Source organism: Xiphophorus couchianus, chromosome 13 (assembly GCF_001444195.1).
Source record: "Xiphophorus couchianus chromosome 13, X_couchianus-1.0, whole genome shotgun sequence".
Lineage (NCBI taxonomy): Eukaryota > Metazoa > Chordata > Actinopteri > Cyprinodontiformes > Poeciliidae > Xiphophorus > Xiphophorus couchianus.
Window position 1 is genome coordinate 21,656,542 of NC_040240.1, and position 19,933 is coordinate 21,676,474.

At 35.5% G+C, this 19,933-nt stretch overlaps 1 protein-coding gene across 5 annotated transcripts in view; it reads right to left on the reverse strand.

The window, feature by feature from the left end:
* col14a1b (collagen, type XIV, alpha 1b) overlaps positions 1–19,933 on the reverse strand; it is a 139,630-nt gene that overhangs the window by 43,820 nt on the left and 75,877 nt on the right. For all 5 annotated transcript variants that reach the window (XM_028035230.1, XM_028035227.1, XM_028035225.1 and 2 more), the window contains 7 exons: positions 18,545–18,667; positions 17,828–17,977; positions 14,618–14,734; positions 10,418–10,567; positions 7,628–7,702; positions 3,453–3,592; positions 1,389–1,512 (listed from right to left, as the gene is read on the reverse strand). In XM_028035230.1, the coding sequence (XP_027891031.1) occupies positions 1,389–1,512; positions 3,453–3,592; positions 7,628–7,702; positions 10,418–10,567; positions 14,618–14,734; positions 17,828–17,977; positions 18,545–18,667 (879 nt within the window). The remainder of the gene's footprint in view (positions 1–1,388; positions 1,513–3,452; positions 3,593–7,627; positions 7,703–10,417; positions 10,568–14,617; positions 14,735–17,827; positions 17,978–18,544; positions 18,668–19,933) is intronic.

A 19,933-nucleotide genomic window follows, 5' to 3' on the forward strand; every position in this document is an offset into this window, starting at 1 on the left:
TGGCAAATTTATGACTGGCGTGCAGACTTTTGCTCATCCACAACACCTGGATGGCATCCTCAGAAGCTGTGAAGGATGTGAATACAAATACTGCACGCACCAATAAATTACGATCAAGAATGATTGAATATGTGTGTGGACAGATGATTCAAATGTCCAGAACATATATTCATCTATTTGCATATTTAAATGAGGATATGTCAAGGTCTGGCATTCCCTCATCTATACTTTATTCCAAACTGATTGAAAATGTGCTCAGAAAGAATTTCATACATATGTGATAGGTTGTTTGTGCACATTATTGGTGATGTAACCATACAACATATTTCAGAGGGAAACCAATGCAAGTCTTTCAATATCAACCACTTGATGTCAAAAATTCACATAAAGTGAATTTTGAACATGAAAGTGTAGACATATTACATATAATTTCTTTTTATGATGTAAAAAACTGTACAAAACAACCCTAAGTAGAATAAAAAAGTTTAAAGAAGTAACTTAAATTCATGATGAAACTATGTTGCATTTTATTTAAGCTTTTGCAAAATACACATATTTAGATATTTTGGTATTACTTCTTAAAACGCTACATTTTTACTTATAATTGTCTCATTAATTCAGTTTGATACTTAATCAAATATAGGTAAATCTTTAGGCTTACTCAGAAGAATAATTATTCTCTTTAATATTTTAATTATTTAAATAAATTAAATGACACCAGAACATCAAACAAATTCAGCCATCATATGTTCTACTTTTGGAATGCTTGCAAACTGGATGGGAGTTTGCAAGCATCCAGTTTTGTGTGTCACATAGCTGCCAAAGTTCCTGCCAACAATGCAGTGCCATGTCGGCTTGTATTTCTTGTCAAACTCTTTTTTAACACAGGCAGCGATATCCTTCTCTATGTTTCAGTCACTAGTTACACTGTGACTGGATGCATAATAACCCTCTAAACTGTTGCCTTCTGATTAAAAAAGTAAATAAATAAATAAGTGGAGCATTATAGTGTGACATTACCAGCAGGGGAATTCCTTTACGGCAGCAACGCTCTAACAAATCTGCTCGCTGCGATCTCATTTCTACTTTGTAAACACTGATTAAAGACCATTACTGTCTCTTCTCTCCCACAGGCTTTCTTGCATTACACACACACACACTTCTATGTAGTGTTAACACATTAAGAACAGGTTCATGTGCATGTTACAGATAACTGAAATCACATACATGTGCATGCCCCATAGTCAAGTGCTCAATATAAACCAAGATGTGAGGTCTGAGCGTGTAGATAATAGTGATAGTTGTGTTTTATTTGCAGCAGTTGCAGAAGTTGAAGGCAGTCATTTTGTCTCTCAGCAGTCCACCTACTGTGTGTGCTTGGCCCTCACCTGTTTTAGTGTTTCCTCCCTTGTAGGAGATCTTGTTGATGGCATCAAGCAGACGCTCTTTGTCACCGTAGGAGTTCAGCTTGAACTCAGTCCGAGCGTCGTCACTGAACTGGGCGATGGCCACCTGCCGGGGCCGGGCATAATGTCAATCAAACTTCCAATAAGTTTCATCTCATATACATTGTTAGGGTTAGGTGATTTCTAATTGTAAAGATGCAAAGGTTGACATACCATGCTGTCAAAGGCGTCATAGCTTTATTTTATTTAGATGACTTCATTTTTAATAGAAGTCAATCTCTGCAGAGAAACACGCTGGAAAAGCTTATTCAAATTTATAGCTGCAATATTGTGAAAATTTTTGAAGTTGGAAGTCTCTCTCTCTTTTCAAAAATTCACTAATAAAACTGCAGGGATTTAAACTATATGATTCTAAAACTTATATGAAGTGTAGTGACACTAAAGTATTGTGGTTCCCCACAGAGCTGACCTGGTTGAAATGAGGTGTGTTTTATTTTCAAAGAATCAAAATAGGTACAAGATAAAATGCTTTGAATTATTGGAATAAATGCAAAGGGAAAACTTGTAAATGTACAAGATAGATATACTAGGAAGGAATCCGTGAATAATAATTAATAGAGGACTATATATCAATAAAGAATTGTAAAAATATATTTTGGTAAAACCTTGATTTTTAAAGTTAAACTGTCCTCTAGATTTATTGGCACCTCTCTTAAAGATATATATATATATATATACAATTATTAGTTGTAGTCATTACTTAGGCTTTCAAAAGAAACATGTGCACTTTCTCTTGAATAATATATTTTCTTGCCTTTTACATTTTGAAAACTGGAAATGAAAAACAGACCTGTAATAGTCATTATTTATGCTTCTAGTCAAAAAGCAGTTGTGGATTATTAACATCTGTCTAGACATTTTAACTTAATAAAGTATACAATGCTATAAAATGTTTTGATTCTGTTGAAAATTATTTTCTAAAAGAGGGACTTATAATTTATTAACAAAACTCAAAAGGTTGAATTTTTCTTAATTTTGAAAGGGGAAATCACAATAGTGCTATGAAATATGTATTTCCAAGGTTTTCTCACAACATGGAGGATGATGGGTCAAGAAATGTTGACCGCAGTGCAGATTCAGAGTTTTGTATTTTCAAAAAGGAACTTTAACAAATACATAATTAGTTGACCTTCATAGTCATCTGAATTTAACATGATGTCAGAGCAAAATAAAGCTTGTTGAGAAAAATTGCAATACTGTAGACAATTTAGGCATTCAAACAAAAGAATGATTTCATTCATTCATTTCTTAGTTTTGTTTTGTTCTTTGCCAATTTCCATAATTTAAAATGATTATGAATCCTTTTAATTATCTACAGGTATTTTGATTTGTTTTGTATAAGCCTTAAATAAGTCTGTATCCCTTTCCCTAGAGGAAAATAAATTTAACATATGCAATTTTGTGGGGGTCACACAGTCATTACTGACACAATAGGCTGCTGATGAAAATCCTCTTCATTAGTTTGCCTCTCCTGAAATTATAGTGATAAGCAACAATTGCTTAGGCGGGATGAGAAAATTGGGTGGAAGTTGTTTCCTGAGGAAAACCAGATTTTTAGATCCACTCGCTTTTCAGCAATTTTACAATTGTTTGTTTCAAATGTCATGAACAAATTTTGGAATCTGTGGTTTACTTTTTTCCTTTTGCATTTTGCTGAAGGGGAATTTTCTCATTCGCAAATGATGTGCACATTGCATGTCTGATTAAGCATAAATGTTCCTATTTGTCCTTCTGTTGCAACATCTCTGCCCCTCGGATAAATACACAGGCAACAATTCATGAGGCTAATTCAAATCTGTTTTCAAGCCTCTTTCTAATAATATGGAAGACTCAGAAGCTGAAAAGTGGATGGAATAAAACAGATACTAATATTAAAAAATAATCTGGCAAAATGTTTAGAAAAAAATGCTTTGATAGACTATTACTAACTTTTTTTGTTTTATTTAGCATTTTTGTTTTAGAAAGATTTGGTCTCGTCTGGGTTACCTGTGTGCCGTCTGGGCCTATCCGATCCAGAGCTCCGACGGTGCTGTACAGGAAACGGATAATCTTCAGGAAGTTGTCGTCACCGATACTCCAGGAACCATCAACTAAAAAGACCAGGTCTGCTTTGGCTGCCTTACAAACTGGGAATAAAAAAAAGTAAAACATTCCTGTTATTGTGGTTGTAAAGATGAACCATATTTGGTCGTAAATCTTCCCTCAAAGATAGTAAATCCTGATAATGTGCGTCAGTTAAGAGGTTTTGTTCATGTTGGCAGAAAAAAAAGACTGCTTCATGTGTTTCTAGTAGTCACAGAATGTACTTCTAAGGATTGCTCAAATTGAATATTATAAACACATTAAAACGTTTTTATGTCCAATAATTTAAGACAATAACTAATTTAAGCAAGTAATTCTTCAGCATAAAGGCAGCTAATAGTAATACATTAAATTCAAACTCTTCTTAGGCTTTATTTAGTCTGGAAATCTGGTCATATAAATTCCCATTTCCCTACTGATGAATAAATGCAAAGCATTTGTTGTCTTATATTAGTTGGCATACAGATGCTTTCCAACTTGCTCTTATTTCCCCCCAAAGCTTTTTATTGGTGAATTCAATTAACTGCTCAACTCGTTCAGACGCCTGTATTTGTTTCTTGGCAGAATCTGCTCATGCCGATGCATTTTAGATGGGAACTAATTAATCTTTGCTTTATTCAGGTCAGGTCTGGTTCTGGTTCTGTTCCCCCTGGACAGCATCTCCCTTTTGTGAAAATTAATCAAGGCACTTCAGGTTCAGGAAGGGTTTTATTCCGTTTCTGTTCTGCATTCAGAATACGCTTTGAAGTAATTTAACGGGGTCAGAGTTAAGGCTCTTCTTTAGGTCAGCTATGTTCATCTGGGAGTGTTTAATAGATATGAATTATGAATGGCACTTTATTCATGCCGAATGTGTAGGTATTATCAAGAACTAATATGGAAAATATTAAAATAAATTAATATTTCCATGATATTTGTCGGACTTTCTTATGCAGCTTTCGAATGGACATCCACAATTAAAAAAGTTGGTATAAAATTATACACCTGATATTTTAAACTCTGCTGTTTTATATTTATAAAAAATGGGTTAGATATTAACAGACACAACAGGTCAACATTTCTTATGGATTTGCTAGCGACTGCACTTCTGAGTCGCTAGCAGTCATTTGTTAAAACATCTAATATGTACTAAGAAAAGCCTCGGATTCAATTTTCTTTATCACATGATAAATGTAAGAATGAAACGTAGGAAATTAGGACACATATATACTTTGATTCAAAATGGAAGTCTAAAACAAAAGCAAACATGTAGAAATACATGAATCAGGAAGCTTGAAAGGAAACTAATGGGACAAAGAAGTATAAAAACATTACAGGGGACGATTAATGGACCAAGTGGAACAACTGCTATCCCATTTCTGATACAAAAAACACAACCACATCCTACAAAAACACAAAAGTATGACTTGAATAAATTCTGATTTAATCAGACATGATGAAACTAAGTTTTGGTACAAGATAAAACAAGCTGCAATTGGCAGAACATTCATTCTAGCACAGCTTTAGCCATCCTCTTCTTCTACTACTAAATTATAATTTTGCTAAGGCAAAAGCAATCAATATTTGCTAGGGAAGACATGACAACATTTCAGATTAGAATCAGAAAAAAACATGAATCTGACTTTTTTTCAGAATGTGCAAGAAAAGGCTTTTTGAACAGAGAACCAAGACTGTGGAATGAGAAAACCTTAAGTTTAAGGTGCAGTGAAAATGAGCTTTTCTTTAAACAAGCAGAAGACTCATTTATACAGAAAATAAATTGCTACCAGTGATTCATATTTTTCTGTCTGTATTTTTAATGGCATTACTTTTTGGTATTTTCTACCATTTTTGTTAGAAGACACAATGATTTTTATTAGAGAATGAGGCTACGTAAGCTAAAGTTTTACGAGAGCGCAATCATGGCTGCTGCTGTGTGTTTTCTCACCTTATTTATATAAAACAGCTAATTGTACACTTGAGATGAAACTGATGATTCAGTGATGACAGATGTGAGGAATGTGAATTATATGTTTGACAAAATTAAAAGCAATAAAATGTAAAGACTTGCTTGGCCACATTCAAAGAATTATTTTCATCTTGAATCTGCAGCTATCTGTTATGCAACTTCCATTTAAGAACCCTGAAATCGACAATAAGTATTTCAGTTTTGAGCTCCATATTGTAAATGTTGGAGCTTGTCAGAAGTGTGTGTTTGTGTGCATGGGGTGTGTGTGTGTGTGTGTGTGTGTGTGTGTGTGTGTGTGTGTGTGTGTGTGTGTGTGTGTGTGTGTGTGTGTGTGTGTGTGGACAGCCTCTCTGTTCAAAACATAAAGCATCAGTTCAGACTGAGATCGGACTGCTTCCACTTAAGCATACATTTTACATTTTGATTGCTGTTGTCTGTAACAATCTGTGGGTGAGTACGTCCCCCACTGTGAGAGAAAAACAAAGTCACTTACAGCTCTCATGTCAAGATATATTAGTGAACAGAAAAGTGCTAAATTATCCATTACATACAGATTTTTAACTTGATTTATTTTTACCTGGTGTGTCTCTGAAAATAGTGTGTTGCACTTAAGCTCAAAGAAAAGATTTTCATTCAAAAATAGCATTTTACTAAATTCAGCATATACTGTACATGTGTGGTACAATCTAGAAATTATATCTCCATGTTTATTTTAGGATCCCCCATCAACATCACTGAGTGAGGTGAACTCAGACTGTAGTTGAACTGCTTATAGTTAAAAAATGTAAATTTTTAAGTGGATTTTGCCTCAATATGACCTCATGAGGCTAAATATTATGTAGACTGTTTGAAGTTTTGAAAACATTTACAGTATCGCTAATACAAAATGTTGTTTTTCTGTTTCAACCCCATTCCCCCCCAAAAGCACCTAAAATAAGACAACATTTTGGTTCTAAAAAAATGATTTTCAAAGACTTAAAACACAGAATGTACTCAAACTCTGATGGATTTTTTTTCCTGGTTCTGCCTTTCCAAGTGTGTGAGCGTATTGTGAAAGAAATGTTTTCTCCAAGTCTAAACATGACATGGCAATTTTTTAAAAGAGAAGTGATGTCACTTGTATGAATTGTCATTGACATACCCCTGGTCCACCCCAGTATTCACAACCTCCAGTTGAAATCCATGATTACTCGAGACCCCACACTTGCTAATGCATATTTTAATCATTTAAAAACCAAATATATTTTTCTATGCATTAATACACACATTGGAAACTGTCGGGGAGTACAGACAATCAACGTCAAGGAAAATAAACAATGCTCCTGGATTGGCTGCTTTGCAAATGCCAACCAATAGAATGTCAAGTAGCACTGTGCCAAGATATTTTAGCTTCCCAACGTGCAGAGTCCAAATCCCTGTCCAAATCAACCTCGTTGCCAACTCATCTTCATCTTTGCTGACAAATGTACTGCATGAGGTTGTGTAATCCTTTTACTAGGCCATAGCTGCAACATCTGATGAGTACTTTAGCTAATTCTATAGCACTGGCACTTGTGTGCAGGCATCTCCAGGTTGAAAATGATCAAAAAAGCTAAATGTACATATTCCACAGTACCAGATGCAAAGAAAGGCAAGGGTGGAGCTTTCTTTACTTCACTCGTTTCCTACAGGTTAGGGACCTGGAGATTTATTTAAAGCCTCATGTCACCATACATCTTAAAGACACAAAGCATACAGTAGTATGATGGGTATATAAAATCATAAAAAACTTCATTAAATAATTTAAATAAGATAATGCACATAAATACTTAATTTTCTCAAAATTAATCAAAAATACTTAATTAATTGAAGAAATAAACCATAATGGTGTTTTATGTGTATATGAAAACAACATTATGTTTTTATGTTTGGCACAGAGAAGAGCGCTTTGCATAGAGTTACATTCATCTCGCAGCATTTTTTGATGATGCTCGAATAAAAGGTATGATCACTAAAAATTATTTTTATAAATAAGGGTTCTTTAAAAACACATGTCCTCTTAAACAAAACAACAGCACAGAACTTCATATGTCAAGAACTCTGTCAAGTGGCAGTAGACATGTAGAACAAAATGAATGACAGGAAGTCTCACCTTCCTTAGCAGGAGGGATTGTGGGGGGTGGACTGGTGGTCGGGGGCTTGGCCGGTGCTAGTGTTGGGATCGGTACTGAGTAAAGAGAAACACACAAACAGAAATGTATGAAAACCTCCAATTATGACTCCATTCATCATATACTAACATGCCAAATGACATAGCAAATAGATCTCCCTTCTACAAAAATGGACATGGATCAGTGAAACACAGTTACATACTTACTCATACAGAAAGTGTAAAATAAATACGTGCAAAGGTGTGATTTTGGCTGCTGTATAATTTGGTGCATTGATCACAGTGTGAGCTCCAGTCAAAACCCAAAGTCTATCGTCTGTGCTTTCAACCCCTTGACTTGGTTCAGTGTGTGTGTTCTCCTCCTAAAGATACCCCACATTCACACACTCGATGCTTTCAGAGCTGTTTAGGCAGTAAATCAGCTACCTGAGGCTGCGAATCACTTGTGATGGCAGGTAGGGAGCGTTCAGTAGCGGCTGCCTGCAGCGATGGGGATAGTCATTTGAGGAAATGCTCAGGCTTTCATTTGCGTCAAAACAAAGCCATAAATCATCCAGGTGGCTCACCGTAAAGCCGTAGTGTGTCTGGGAGCAGCCTAAAGCAAACAAATATCTGTTTTTTCAGGGAAAGAACTTTCTGTCTTGTTGCTTTTTTTATCTCACTACAGGTTATTTTCTTTACTCCTTCAGCCTCCTGTCTGGAAACAGACCATCTCTGACTTTCATTCTGTTTATTTTCAAATCCAGCCCTTCATCTGGCATTTCTTTGTCCTCATCTTGTGATGAATCAACCTTAGATGTTATGTGCATAAATACTTTGCAGTTCAGATTTCACAAACCATTAAGTGCAATAAAATCAATCATGCAGATGTCTAATTCTGCATACATTATGTGAAATGTGTTACTGAATTTGCAAATGAGCGTTGTTCTATGAACGACTTGTTACCTGGGTTTTTGTAGAGCTACATGTAATGTTACATGTTATAGGATTTTGGAATTGTCTTTTATAAACAGATAGTGAAGTGATTAATTTAATCTTGAAAGTTTATCTTATTAGGAAGTAGGAGTCAAATAAGTGCCTGGCAAAAGTATTCAAATCTTTTGAGATTTTTAAAAACATATATTTCATTATGTTAAAATCAAAAACCTTAATCTATTTTGGGGAACTTTATGTGATAGACTAAAACAAATGAGCTCACAAATGTACAAAGATATTGAGACATGCTTTTCAATTTCTTTGATTTATAAAATCTGACAAGAATGATGTTTATATGTATTTGACCCCTTTAATTGTGTACCCTTAAATAAAATCCAGTGCAACCAATTGGACGTCATCCAGCAGTTTTCTAATTGGTTAAAAGCTTCCCAGTGTGTAACTGATACTCTGTATAAATCCAGCTGTTTTATGAGGGCCTCACAGATTAGTAAGCAAACAAAATCATGAAGAACTAAAAAGGCAGTGTGTGGAGGAAAACTACCACTCCACACCACCCTTAACATGTAATCCCAACAGTTATGTTAAGACAATGAAGTTATAGACTTAATGGGTTGGATAGAGTTAAATATCTGGTAATATCTGGAAAAAATCTTCTACAGGCTGCCATAGGCAGTTGAGCAAAAGTTCAACTTCCAGCAGGACAACCATAAACATGAAGCCATGTTTATATTGAGCATATCCAAGTGTCAAATTCTCCAGACAAAGTCCAATTAAGTGTTTGTGGAGAAACTTCACAAACTGAGCATAAGCTATTTTGCATAAAATAAGAGGCAGATATTCAATCCCCTGGGTGTATAGAGGTGGAGACATTTCCCAGTAGAGTTGCAGCAGTAACTGCAGGAAGAGGGACATTAAAAACCACTAAATCACTTTCCTTCCACAATGCAATTATTTAGTACTTTGTGTTAATCTATCGCATAAAACCTGAATAAAACAACATCCATCAATAGTTGTGGTTGCAGCAAAAAATAAATAGAAAAAAAGGTGTGTGACTATTTTTTGAAAGGCTTTTTACATTCTAATCTTTTCCTCTGTAGTTTTCCCTTTAAAAGCCTTCAAACTATTGATGTAAAATATAACGTGAAATTGTAACTTGTAGTTGCCATCTGATGTTACACATAATAAAAAAAGTAATCTTTTAAGCATAATTACCACTCTGTTCATAGTACCAAAAGTGTAATAGAGACAAAACTCTGTTGAATATTGCCCCGATTTATTAAAATCGTGCTCCATGACTCTTATGGTAAACATAATGACAAAGCAGCCCACCCAGCCCAGCAGCCTCCCTCCTCCTCCGCCTCATCTCCAGACAGTGGCTCTTGATTAGAGTTTGGAGCGGCTGCGGCAGAACAAAAGCCTCATTCTGAAAGACGGACGAGGATGCGGTGCTCCCACAAGTATAAAAGACATTTTCTGGTGAAAGTGACGTGATTGTACTCCAGTCTCTTCTCTTCTAAACAATAACAGCTGACAGCAGTTAGATGAAGTGTATGCGCACATGCTGAGTGTGCTGCTGTTATATTGTGATCACACCTGCAAGAGCATATTTAAAGGGGATTTTGGATGCATTACAGGTGATGCAAATATACAGGGAGATGAGTCGAATACATGTGGAAAATGTCTGCACTAAGCATCTGTTTTCTGTACAGATTTCAAAACGTTAATGTTTATTGCTTAATAATTAAGCCAGAAAACAAATCTAATAATGAACACACTTAACTCGATGCTTTTATTAGAGTTTGAAGTGCTTGAGCTTGTGTGCTTGGATTTTCTTACATGTCTTCACATTTGCAGTGACAGCTGGTCCTTCAGTCCCGTCCTGCAGCTGAGAGTATATGCTGATCTTATACTCTGTATTGGGCTTCAGGCTGCTGAAACAGTGTCTGCTCGCTCCTCCACCGAGCTTGGTCTCCTGCTTCTGACTACCTACAGTCGCAAACAGATAAAATGAACAATCAAACAACAACAAGAAAGCATGATCTTTCTGCATGAAATGTTATTTTGGTAAAAAATTGGAGAACCTAGTAAAAAACAGATATTTTAAACTACAAAATACACAATTTTATCAGAAATCTAAGAGTATCACTGACCATTGTGTTGAAAAACCACATACATAATATGTCCAAACAAAAATGTCAAAATAGTTTCGCAAAATGGGACAACAAAAAAAGTTTGTCTAGAAATTTTGGGAAAAACAATCAGTTTTTCATGCTGGAAAAAGACAACAGGAAGAGTTAGGAAAAAAGCATATTGTGCTCCCACTAACAGCTTATTTGACAATAAAAATGATTTCCCTTTCAAATAAATGTCATGTTGATAATTAAAGACAATATGTTTTTAACACAATTACTGACTGCAGCTGTGCTTAAAAACAGTTTCAGATCGGACTGAATAAGTGTGACCTTTGAGGAAATAAATGTGCTAAATTTTGATCTTTTATTGTTATGTTGTTTGTGCCACTTTTAGAATTATTTTGTTGAATTGATTTATTTCAAGTTGTCAAAATATTTTAAATATTTTAAATTTCTGTTCTGTTAACATGTAGAGCATGATCTGTCTATTTTAAAATAACAAATATTTATCGTTATAGAGAGAGTAACTTAAAGTGCTAGACATTTAGAGTTGATTATTGTTTTAATTCATTGACAAATTCTGAAATAAATCAGTAAAATACATATTGATTTGTTTATGGAATTGACCTTCTACACAAGGATTGGGTTGGAAATCTGAGCTGGAGGAACAATGTGGAGATATGCACAAGCATTTTGATGACTGCAAGGATAAGAGGATATGGACAATAGATGGATTTATAAATGGATGAAAGAATGGATGATCTTTTTTGATGCTTCATATTCTTATTAATGTTTCATATTCTAGGAGGTGTATTTAAAAAAGATTGTTTCAAAATTAAATGACTTCAGTCAATCAGTTAAATTACTGAAATGTCTGTTTCACTTCTCTGTCTGCAAGCCTCAATAAGAAAATTATTAAAATGAAGTAAGTACAAAAAGCTGGTTAAATATTTTTACTGAAGAAATATAGAATGATCTTTTTGTTAGTTATTGTCGCCCACAGCTGTGATTTTGAATGTAATGCCTGAGGGTGAATTATGAATAGATGTAATGAAAATGCTCTTAATAGACTGAATGCAACCCCCCCCCAAAAAACAACAAAAAAACTATTGTTTTTTTTTATTGCATTGTTTTGTTCTAAATACACTTAATGCAGATATTTGAGAAGGATAAATGGACAATGACTATCAGAAGATTGAGAAGCTCACTGTCAAACTATGGTCTTAGAAGATATAATGCCGATGGCTATTATACTCTTACAATCCTAAAAAAACAGAAACAGTGTTTACAAATGCCAGCCAACAAAATAAAATTTAGGAAAATCTTATTATCTCAAACCTCATTAAACTTGTTTAGTCATCAACGCTCTTCAGCACCAAAGGTTTTACCCTCATCTACTTTACAATCTGTGTTTGATATTTTGTTTCATTTTCCTAAATTTACTTTCCCCTGTCTCAATTTATAACCTTCCTTATCAAAAATGGGATACGAAGCACATCATTCCAGTTTCTCCTGCAGCAGAAACATCTCTAGGGTAATTACATACCAGCTGTGCTGACATAAATCCTCATTTACCTCCATTGTGTGTGTTGAAAGAAACCAATACATTGGAGCTCCCGGAGGAAACATGGGGAAATATGTGGCTGTTATGTGACGTTAATGATTGCAGTGGTATTGCTGAAGGCCTAAAGGTGATGAATAACAGCCATTACTTTCCTATTTGGCGGGTGACGGCTGTATTAAAAGTCAATCTCATCTTTGAGGTGGAGACTGAGAGGTGTACCTGGGAAATTGAATCAGGGCAACGCCATCTGTTGTTTGGTGTTATTTTGGGGAGTTGGACTGTTTTATCCCTTCAAAACGAGAAAATAGACAATTATTTCTGAGGCTGAAGAAAGAAAGTGCCTGGTAAATTGGGATAATAATTGTTTATATAGGAGACTGGATTTGTTTGGACAGCTGGAGTAAAAGATCACATTAAATTGCAATAGAAACAAAAATACAAGTTTTATAAAAACCCTGGAAGCAATTTTAAGACATTAAGAAAACTTTCTCTTCAAAGTATGGTGAGCCAGATTATTACAGATTATAGAACAAAAACATGAAGAAAAACCAAACTGTCTCAGTAAAAGCTCGCTTGAAAGAGCTTTAGCAGTGCCTGTGTGTCCAGTTCTGACGTTGAAGTCATTAACCATGAACACAATCAATGCAAAGTTGTTAAATGGAAAACATTTTACTTTTTTTCACTTTGGCACAGTTTAGAAAAATGGTAAAATGATAAAAACCCAAGGAGCAACCTATATTTTGTGCTTTTGAGAAAATTAATATATCAGACCTAAAAAAGTGAAAGAAGAATGCACTTCTTTTGATGAAGATTCCATATCTTTATATTTTCATGCAACACAAAGGATGATGCCATGTCTATCCTTTAATTCAAAAATATCCCTCTACCCAAGAAGGGGAGCGCAGAGGGGATACAGTTCCTCCAGTGAATTATGGGTTTATCCCATGTATCCTTCCTAGTGGGATATATCCATAAAGCCACCAAAAAAAGGTGCTCAAGAGGCATTCTGATCAGGAACTCAAAGTGGAAAGTAGAAAGTGAAAATATTGACTTCTCCAGATCCCCAACAAAACAATCCAGCTGCCAGGAAACACAAAGGAAACTTAAGTATCAGACGTCTATGGATCACATCAGCAAGACAGTGACAGGAGGGAGTAAATATGTAACTAATGGGAGAAAACTTAAAAGCAAAACTCTGGCATGTTTAAAAAATAACCGACAGGCTGCCTAAATTTCTCCTTCATTATATTATAAAAACACAAAACAGTTTCTATCTGCATAAAACACTTAATTATACAAAAAGGGACACTGCAGTAAACATTTCAAGCATTTCAAAAGTAAGTCAGAAGATCAGTTCCGACAGACACTTGCATCTGCAGGGACTCTCTAACGCAGGTTTCACTTCTTCCCAAAACACCCACATCTCACCACAGGGTGCTTCAGACAGAAGGAGTTGTTTGGTTATATTGTTTCAGGGAAACAATTTTCTCTCGATAAGAAAACTGACTCCAGGTGCTACTAAATGTTTAGAGAAAACTTCAGAACACCAATTCCATTTAATTTTTTTCTTCTTTAAAGCATACCTCCCAGAACAGACTCAACAAGGCATAATTACTGTCAATCAAGCAGCCAGAACACCTCCTCATTTAGCACCCATAATACCTCTTTGTCTTTTTTGCTCCACTTTACTCCACGCAGGAAATGTAAATGTCACCAGAGCTGTAATCCAAAAGCCCTTTTTTTTTCGACAGAAAAGCTCAGTGTTTGATTGTACAGCTAAATCTTTACGACTGTCAGCACATCTCAAGTGGAATACAACAGAACCTCTGTGATCTTGGGCTAATTAGGAATTCAAACTCCTCCTCATGAAAGCATCCGAGTATGAATGAGTCCCTTCGCAACCAGCTCAGAAATTTGTTGTGGGAGCGCAGTATGGAATAATGAAGAGAATTACAACTGAAAATACAGTGTAATATAGCTGAGGTAATGCGCGGTCACGTTTAGTAGTACTGCAAGAGTTCATTTAAAACCTGAAAATATTGAAATCAAGAATGATATAGTTACAAAACTTGTGTGCATGCATTTGCATACTTTATCTCTTTATCTTAACCTGGATAATTAAAAAAAAGGAAAAAATGTCATTATTCTTCTCTATTTCTAAATTTGACATTTACATTTCTACATTTATGCAGATCCAGTGAACTCTAAATTATTATTATTGTCCTTTTATAGACTTCGTACTTTTCCTTTTGTTTTTTTTTTTGCTTTTGTGCGTGCCACTTCTGTTTCAGAGTGGATTTTTAATCATAGCGTTATGGGTGTAGACATAATGGTACTCACCAGTCACAGATTGAATAACCAGTCTGTAGGTACTGGCATGCCGGTGAGGCACCCACTGAGCACAAACACCAGACATCCTCACTTGATATGTGCTCAAACTGGTTACTCCAAGATACACTGTTGAAAAGGCAGAGAAATATAAATAGCATTAAGACAAATATGCAGATTTCATACAGAAAACATCAAGTTTTCATTTGCTTTAGTCTTTATTCCCCCAAAGCAATTACAGTAACTGTAAGTTACAGCAGGTGTTGGTTAGTGCCTCTGACTTTGTAGCAATGTTCATATATGATTCTAAATTTTAAACAGAAGTAGATCAGAAACATAAGACTTTTTTAGATCTCTAAAAATAGTCAATGGAGTTTCATGAGCATACTTCTCTCCATGCTGCTATAACAGCGGCACATAAAGCCACACAAACTCGCATCAGAGAAACCACATGCAATCATGATTCCAGATGACAAACCTAAAGCATACGGCTGGTTAGCTTAAAAAACACCACACTACATTTTCATGAAGCTATTTGCAGACATGTGGAGAAATGTTGCTACACTGAGTTTGCAAAAAAAAAAAAAAAGAGCAGGTTTTACACACAATCCTAAACAAACCCACACAGTCTATTTATGCAAATGGCTGGAATGGCTTTTAGATCTGACTTTAGAAAGCATCAATTGTTCTGAGAGAGATATTAAAATTCATGTTTATATAAGTTGGTGATGGCCTCGAAAATGTTGGTTTATTTTACACTGGAAAAAAAAAAACGGAATATTTTTAATTAAGTATTTCATTCATGAGTTTCACCTCCTTGCATTCCTGGCTACAGCACCACAAGCCACAGCCACTTAGAAGTTCCTAGGATGAGATGAGTTATGACAAGACTTAAATTATTTTTGAATTGAATTGAGTTGATATTCCAGGATGTAAAAACTCATTCAGGACCTGGGATTTTTTCTAAAAAGTTTACAATCAGACTTAGGAGCAATTCCGGCTTTTTGGCAAACATTGTTTTCAGATCATTTCCAAGTCTATGAAACCAAAATATTAACAAAAACATTGAGTTGCCGGTGGGAATTTACAATAATTAAGACTATATTTTTTCTCCCTATGAGTTTAATTGTACAAAAAGTGTATGTTCACAAATGTATTTTTCCAAATATTCTGCAGAGACATCAAAATATACAGTTAACACGTCTTTAAAAGATTCCGAAAGAAAACCTGCTACTTTTTGTCTCAAAAGCTCCGATACTTGTGATTGTGTGACATTGACGCATCAGTCCGTTCATCTCTTCAGGCTCACTGGTTTCATTAACATGCTGCTGAGCAATATCACAGACACTGTATTCCCCTTCTGGGACATCTATAGCCTAATCAGCCTTCCCTCTTTTCATATAAACCCATCTTTCTCAGTTTACTCTCCCCCGCTCTTGCCTTTGTCTTTCAAAATGTGTCCTTTATTTAACCACCGCAAGCCTGCTCATTGGTATGCAGTCAGTGAAAAATGCCACCAAGGCATGTGTGCTATATTTAAAAAGGTACATGTTTCTGCCTTTAGCTGACACTTGCCCTGCAAACGGAGTAATGACAATGGATGATGGGGTTGGGTTTAACTGTCTGACTCAAGGACACCATGAAAAGGGCATGCTTTCTGTTAGTGGCTTTGACTTTCACAAGCTGGTGACGTCTGAGGTTCAAACAGAGCTGTACACGAACGGACCAGGCTGCTGTGAAGAGGTTAATTATAACGCAGGAGAGGAACATAAAGGCTTCAACTCAAATTATTTTAGTCGAGAGGAACTGATTAAATAATTCAGGACAGACTCTCAAAGAGTTTTGCAAAGGCTTTACATCAGCAATCATAACTTTGAGCCATCATATCTTGGCAATTTAACAACTGCTGCTGGATGTAGATGTTCAGCTGCTTTGATGATTAATTAAAGGTGATTGTTTAGATCAACTCTACTCAGAGTCTCAACCAGATGGCAGAGCTCCTTACCTACTTTTAATCGACTGCCCAGCAACCCTGCAGCGAAAGCTCATTTCAGCCGCTTACATTCAGGATCTCAAAAATGGACATGACCCAAATTTCATGACGATTGGCTTATTAGGTTTATAGATTGTACAAAAAAGCTTCTAAAATTTATTCAATTAAAGTCACTTAAATTGATCAGAAACTGAGTTGATAGATTGACAGACAACTTGTTCAGTTGAAGTGAACAGTAAAAATATTGCAAATTAAAAGGTTTTAGTTTACCTTAATGCATAATGAAACCAGATTATTTAAGATTTTATATTTTGCATTTCTTCATTTTCTTGTTGAATTTAATTGGCAGTATTATGTGTTTTCCAGCCACATTATGACATTTTATAGCACAATCAGGTAACTGTGTTGCCTTGAGTGGTAATAGAAATACATCAGATATGTCTTAAAAGAAATTTGACCTTGCAGTTTAACACCTTGAATTTGGGCGTCTGTATTTTAAGAAACTCTTGCTCTTCTGACACTCTGCTTTTAAGAAGTCTTCTCAACATTGTTTCTCTATTAACCCTTTGACAGCCCTTTCACCAGCGTTGCACTGAGGAGTATCAAGTATAATAAGCTCAGAAGATTTACAGTTCCACCAGGTTTTTTCTAATTGCTGCTGACTTGTCTGATGGAGCTGAGTAAGGGAAGCTTTAGGGAGTGCTGCTCTGTGAGACTGCAGTTTGGAAACTTGGAAACTGCAGCTACCGAGGAGGAGCTTCGTCCCTAAAAGCAGTGCTCTGTACCCTTGGCATTTTTAAAAGCACAATGGTTAAAAGACTGTTCAAATATGCATGAAAGAATTAAAGGTATGTTTTTGATGAGCGAATGACATCAATTTTACAAAGTACTGTGCCTTTAAAAAATGACATTTTTTAACATTGAAGCTGTAGAGATTTTGAAATGATTTTATCGGCTCCTTAGTTTTTCATCACAAAAACCTGATACACTAACATGGGTGTGTACACTTTTGAGAGCCATTGCAATGATTTCATCAGAAGCAGTTACACAAAGGAGAATGTTTTTCAAAACTAACTCCAAACGTAATAAAAGAAATAAAGTGTACAATCACAATAAACTCTTCTGTTTATCTTGTTTAAGAACACTGTGCAAAAGGAAATTTGACATTGAGCCAAAAACACAAGAGAGAAACTGTGAAGTTAAAACAAAGTATAGGAAGCTGAACTCACAAGTCTTGGCCTTTCCTGTTAGAGCCTCGCTGGATCCTGTGGTGTAGGACGCGATGACCTTGACACTGTACTCTGTCCCACTCAAGAGGTTGAGGATCAGCATGGTGTTCACATCCTCTCCAACAAAAGTCTCTAATGCCTGTCCAGGGGCTGCAATGGGCCAGAGTAGATTAAATGGGAAGTCAGGAAACAACAAATGGCCAGTTAGATGAAAGGGCTGGAAGGAGCACGTTTTTGCATTTCTTCTAAAAATATTTGGCTTCGCATGGAGTTTCTAGACTAAAGGAGAATGTGTAAAACTCATTCTGTATTCTACATGTACTTCTTCATTTGAAAACCGAAACGAGTCTCTAATGATCTGGCCTCATCTTGCACTTGATAGTGTCTAATGTAGCCTTAAGGCATTAGCTGCAGGGGAAGATGCTTGAGGTCAGTAGTGTAATGCTCCAGAAATCTGCTTAGCTCACTCATTTCTTCCTTCAGATTCGATGAAGAAAACCCAGCACTAAAGAATGCTGATGACAGAGAAAGTTCTGAGTTTCAACTATTAAGTCTTAATGACTTTGAGCACCAAAAGTTCACAAATCCCCATTCTAACAGCTAAATTTAGGTTAATAAAAAAATGAATTCTCTTTGAATAAAAGTGAGGATTTCCAAGAAGCACAATTTGAAGGTAAATTGTTAAAGGTTTAGTTTTTGTTTATGTGCATAAATTACCAGAAAGAGGCTGGTAGACAACTCTGTAGCCCATAGTGGGCGAAGGAGGAACGTCCCAGCTGACCCTGAAGCGGCTGTACCATTCTTCTGACACACGCAGGTTCCTAGGAGCTGAAAGAGGAACTGAGAAAAAAAAATATGCAATTTTTATATATTTATTTTGACCAAAATCTTAAAAGCAATGATTTACATTGCTCTTTGCAAAAAAAATAATTAAGAAAAAAAGGAATGCTGAAGTTTAAAATAGAGAGAAAAATTCAGACAAAGCAAGTCATTTTACTAATCCATTCACACAAATGTTTTTTTTTATTGTGTACAAAGTTTAAAAAAAGAGAGAAAAGAATAGGAAGAAACTGAAGCAAAGCCTGCAAATAATCAAGCACAATAAAATAGAAGCTCAATAAAGCTTAGTGCTATTTTCAGACATAGTACAAAGAAAAATATCTTCCTAGCGCACATCTTCTCATACTTTTATAATTTAATATGTCAAAAATAAATTAAAACCAACAGTTATATGAATGGAAACTGGAGAGTGGACTGTGTATAGAGGTCAAAGTAGAATGTTATTATTACTATTTTTAAAATAAATTAATTCCTTTCTTGGGCTAGTGTGTAGGGAATTTGTGCATTGATATTCATTCATAACCTCAGCTCATTTTGAAGAAGATCCCCTCGGTTATCATAAAATATGGATCCCCACGGATTGAAATCCCGGAGTGAATCCTCCAGCTGCTCAGTTTCACATTGATACAGCTGAAAACCTCCAAACACCCTGACCATGTTCTATCACAAACGGAAATCTCTGAATTGCACTAGCTCTTCTGCCTCATCTTTCCTCCTCACCCTCTGCTGTTGTTCGGCATTAAAAATCCAATCATACCTTTCTGCACCGAACAACCCCAATGGGTTCTGCTGCGAACTGATGTGTTTAAATCCTCATGTTATAACCTGCTCCTATGTCTGTTATATTTCCTCCGCTGCCCTTCCTGGACCTGAGGAGATTCCCATCATTCTCTGCTCTGTACCATCCCTCCCACGATGTGCTCACTGATAATGAGAAACTGGAGGTTTAATGAAATTCTCTCGATACAGAAGGTTTTCTTGTGATTTAGCAACCATTATAAAGAGGTTTGGGTGATAATTCAGCATTTAGACTCATCTCTGGCTAAGATGCAATTGTGCATGGGTCAGTTGTTTTACTGTACTTGTGCTGACAATAAGTCAATACATCAATACATAGTTCTGAGCTTGTGCTACAAAATAAAGCTCGTTTCATAAATGGTTATGGCTTTGTAGCTTTAAATTTTTGATTACAATTTTTAAAGATTTTTTTAAGATTAAGATTTTTTAAACTTAAGTAGAGACATGAATATATATATATATATATAT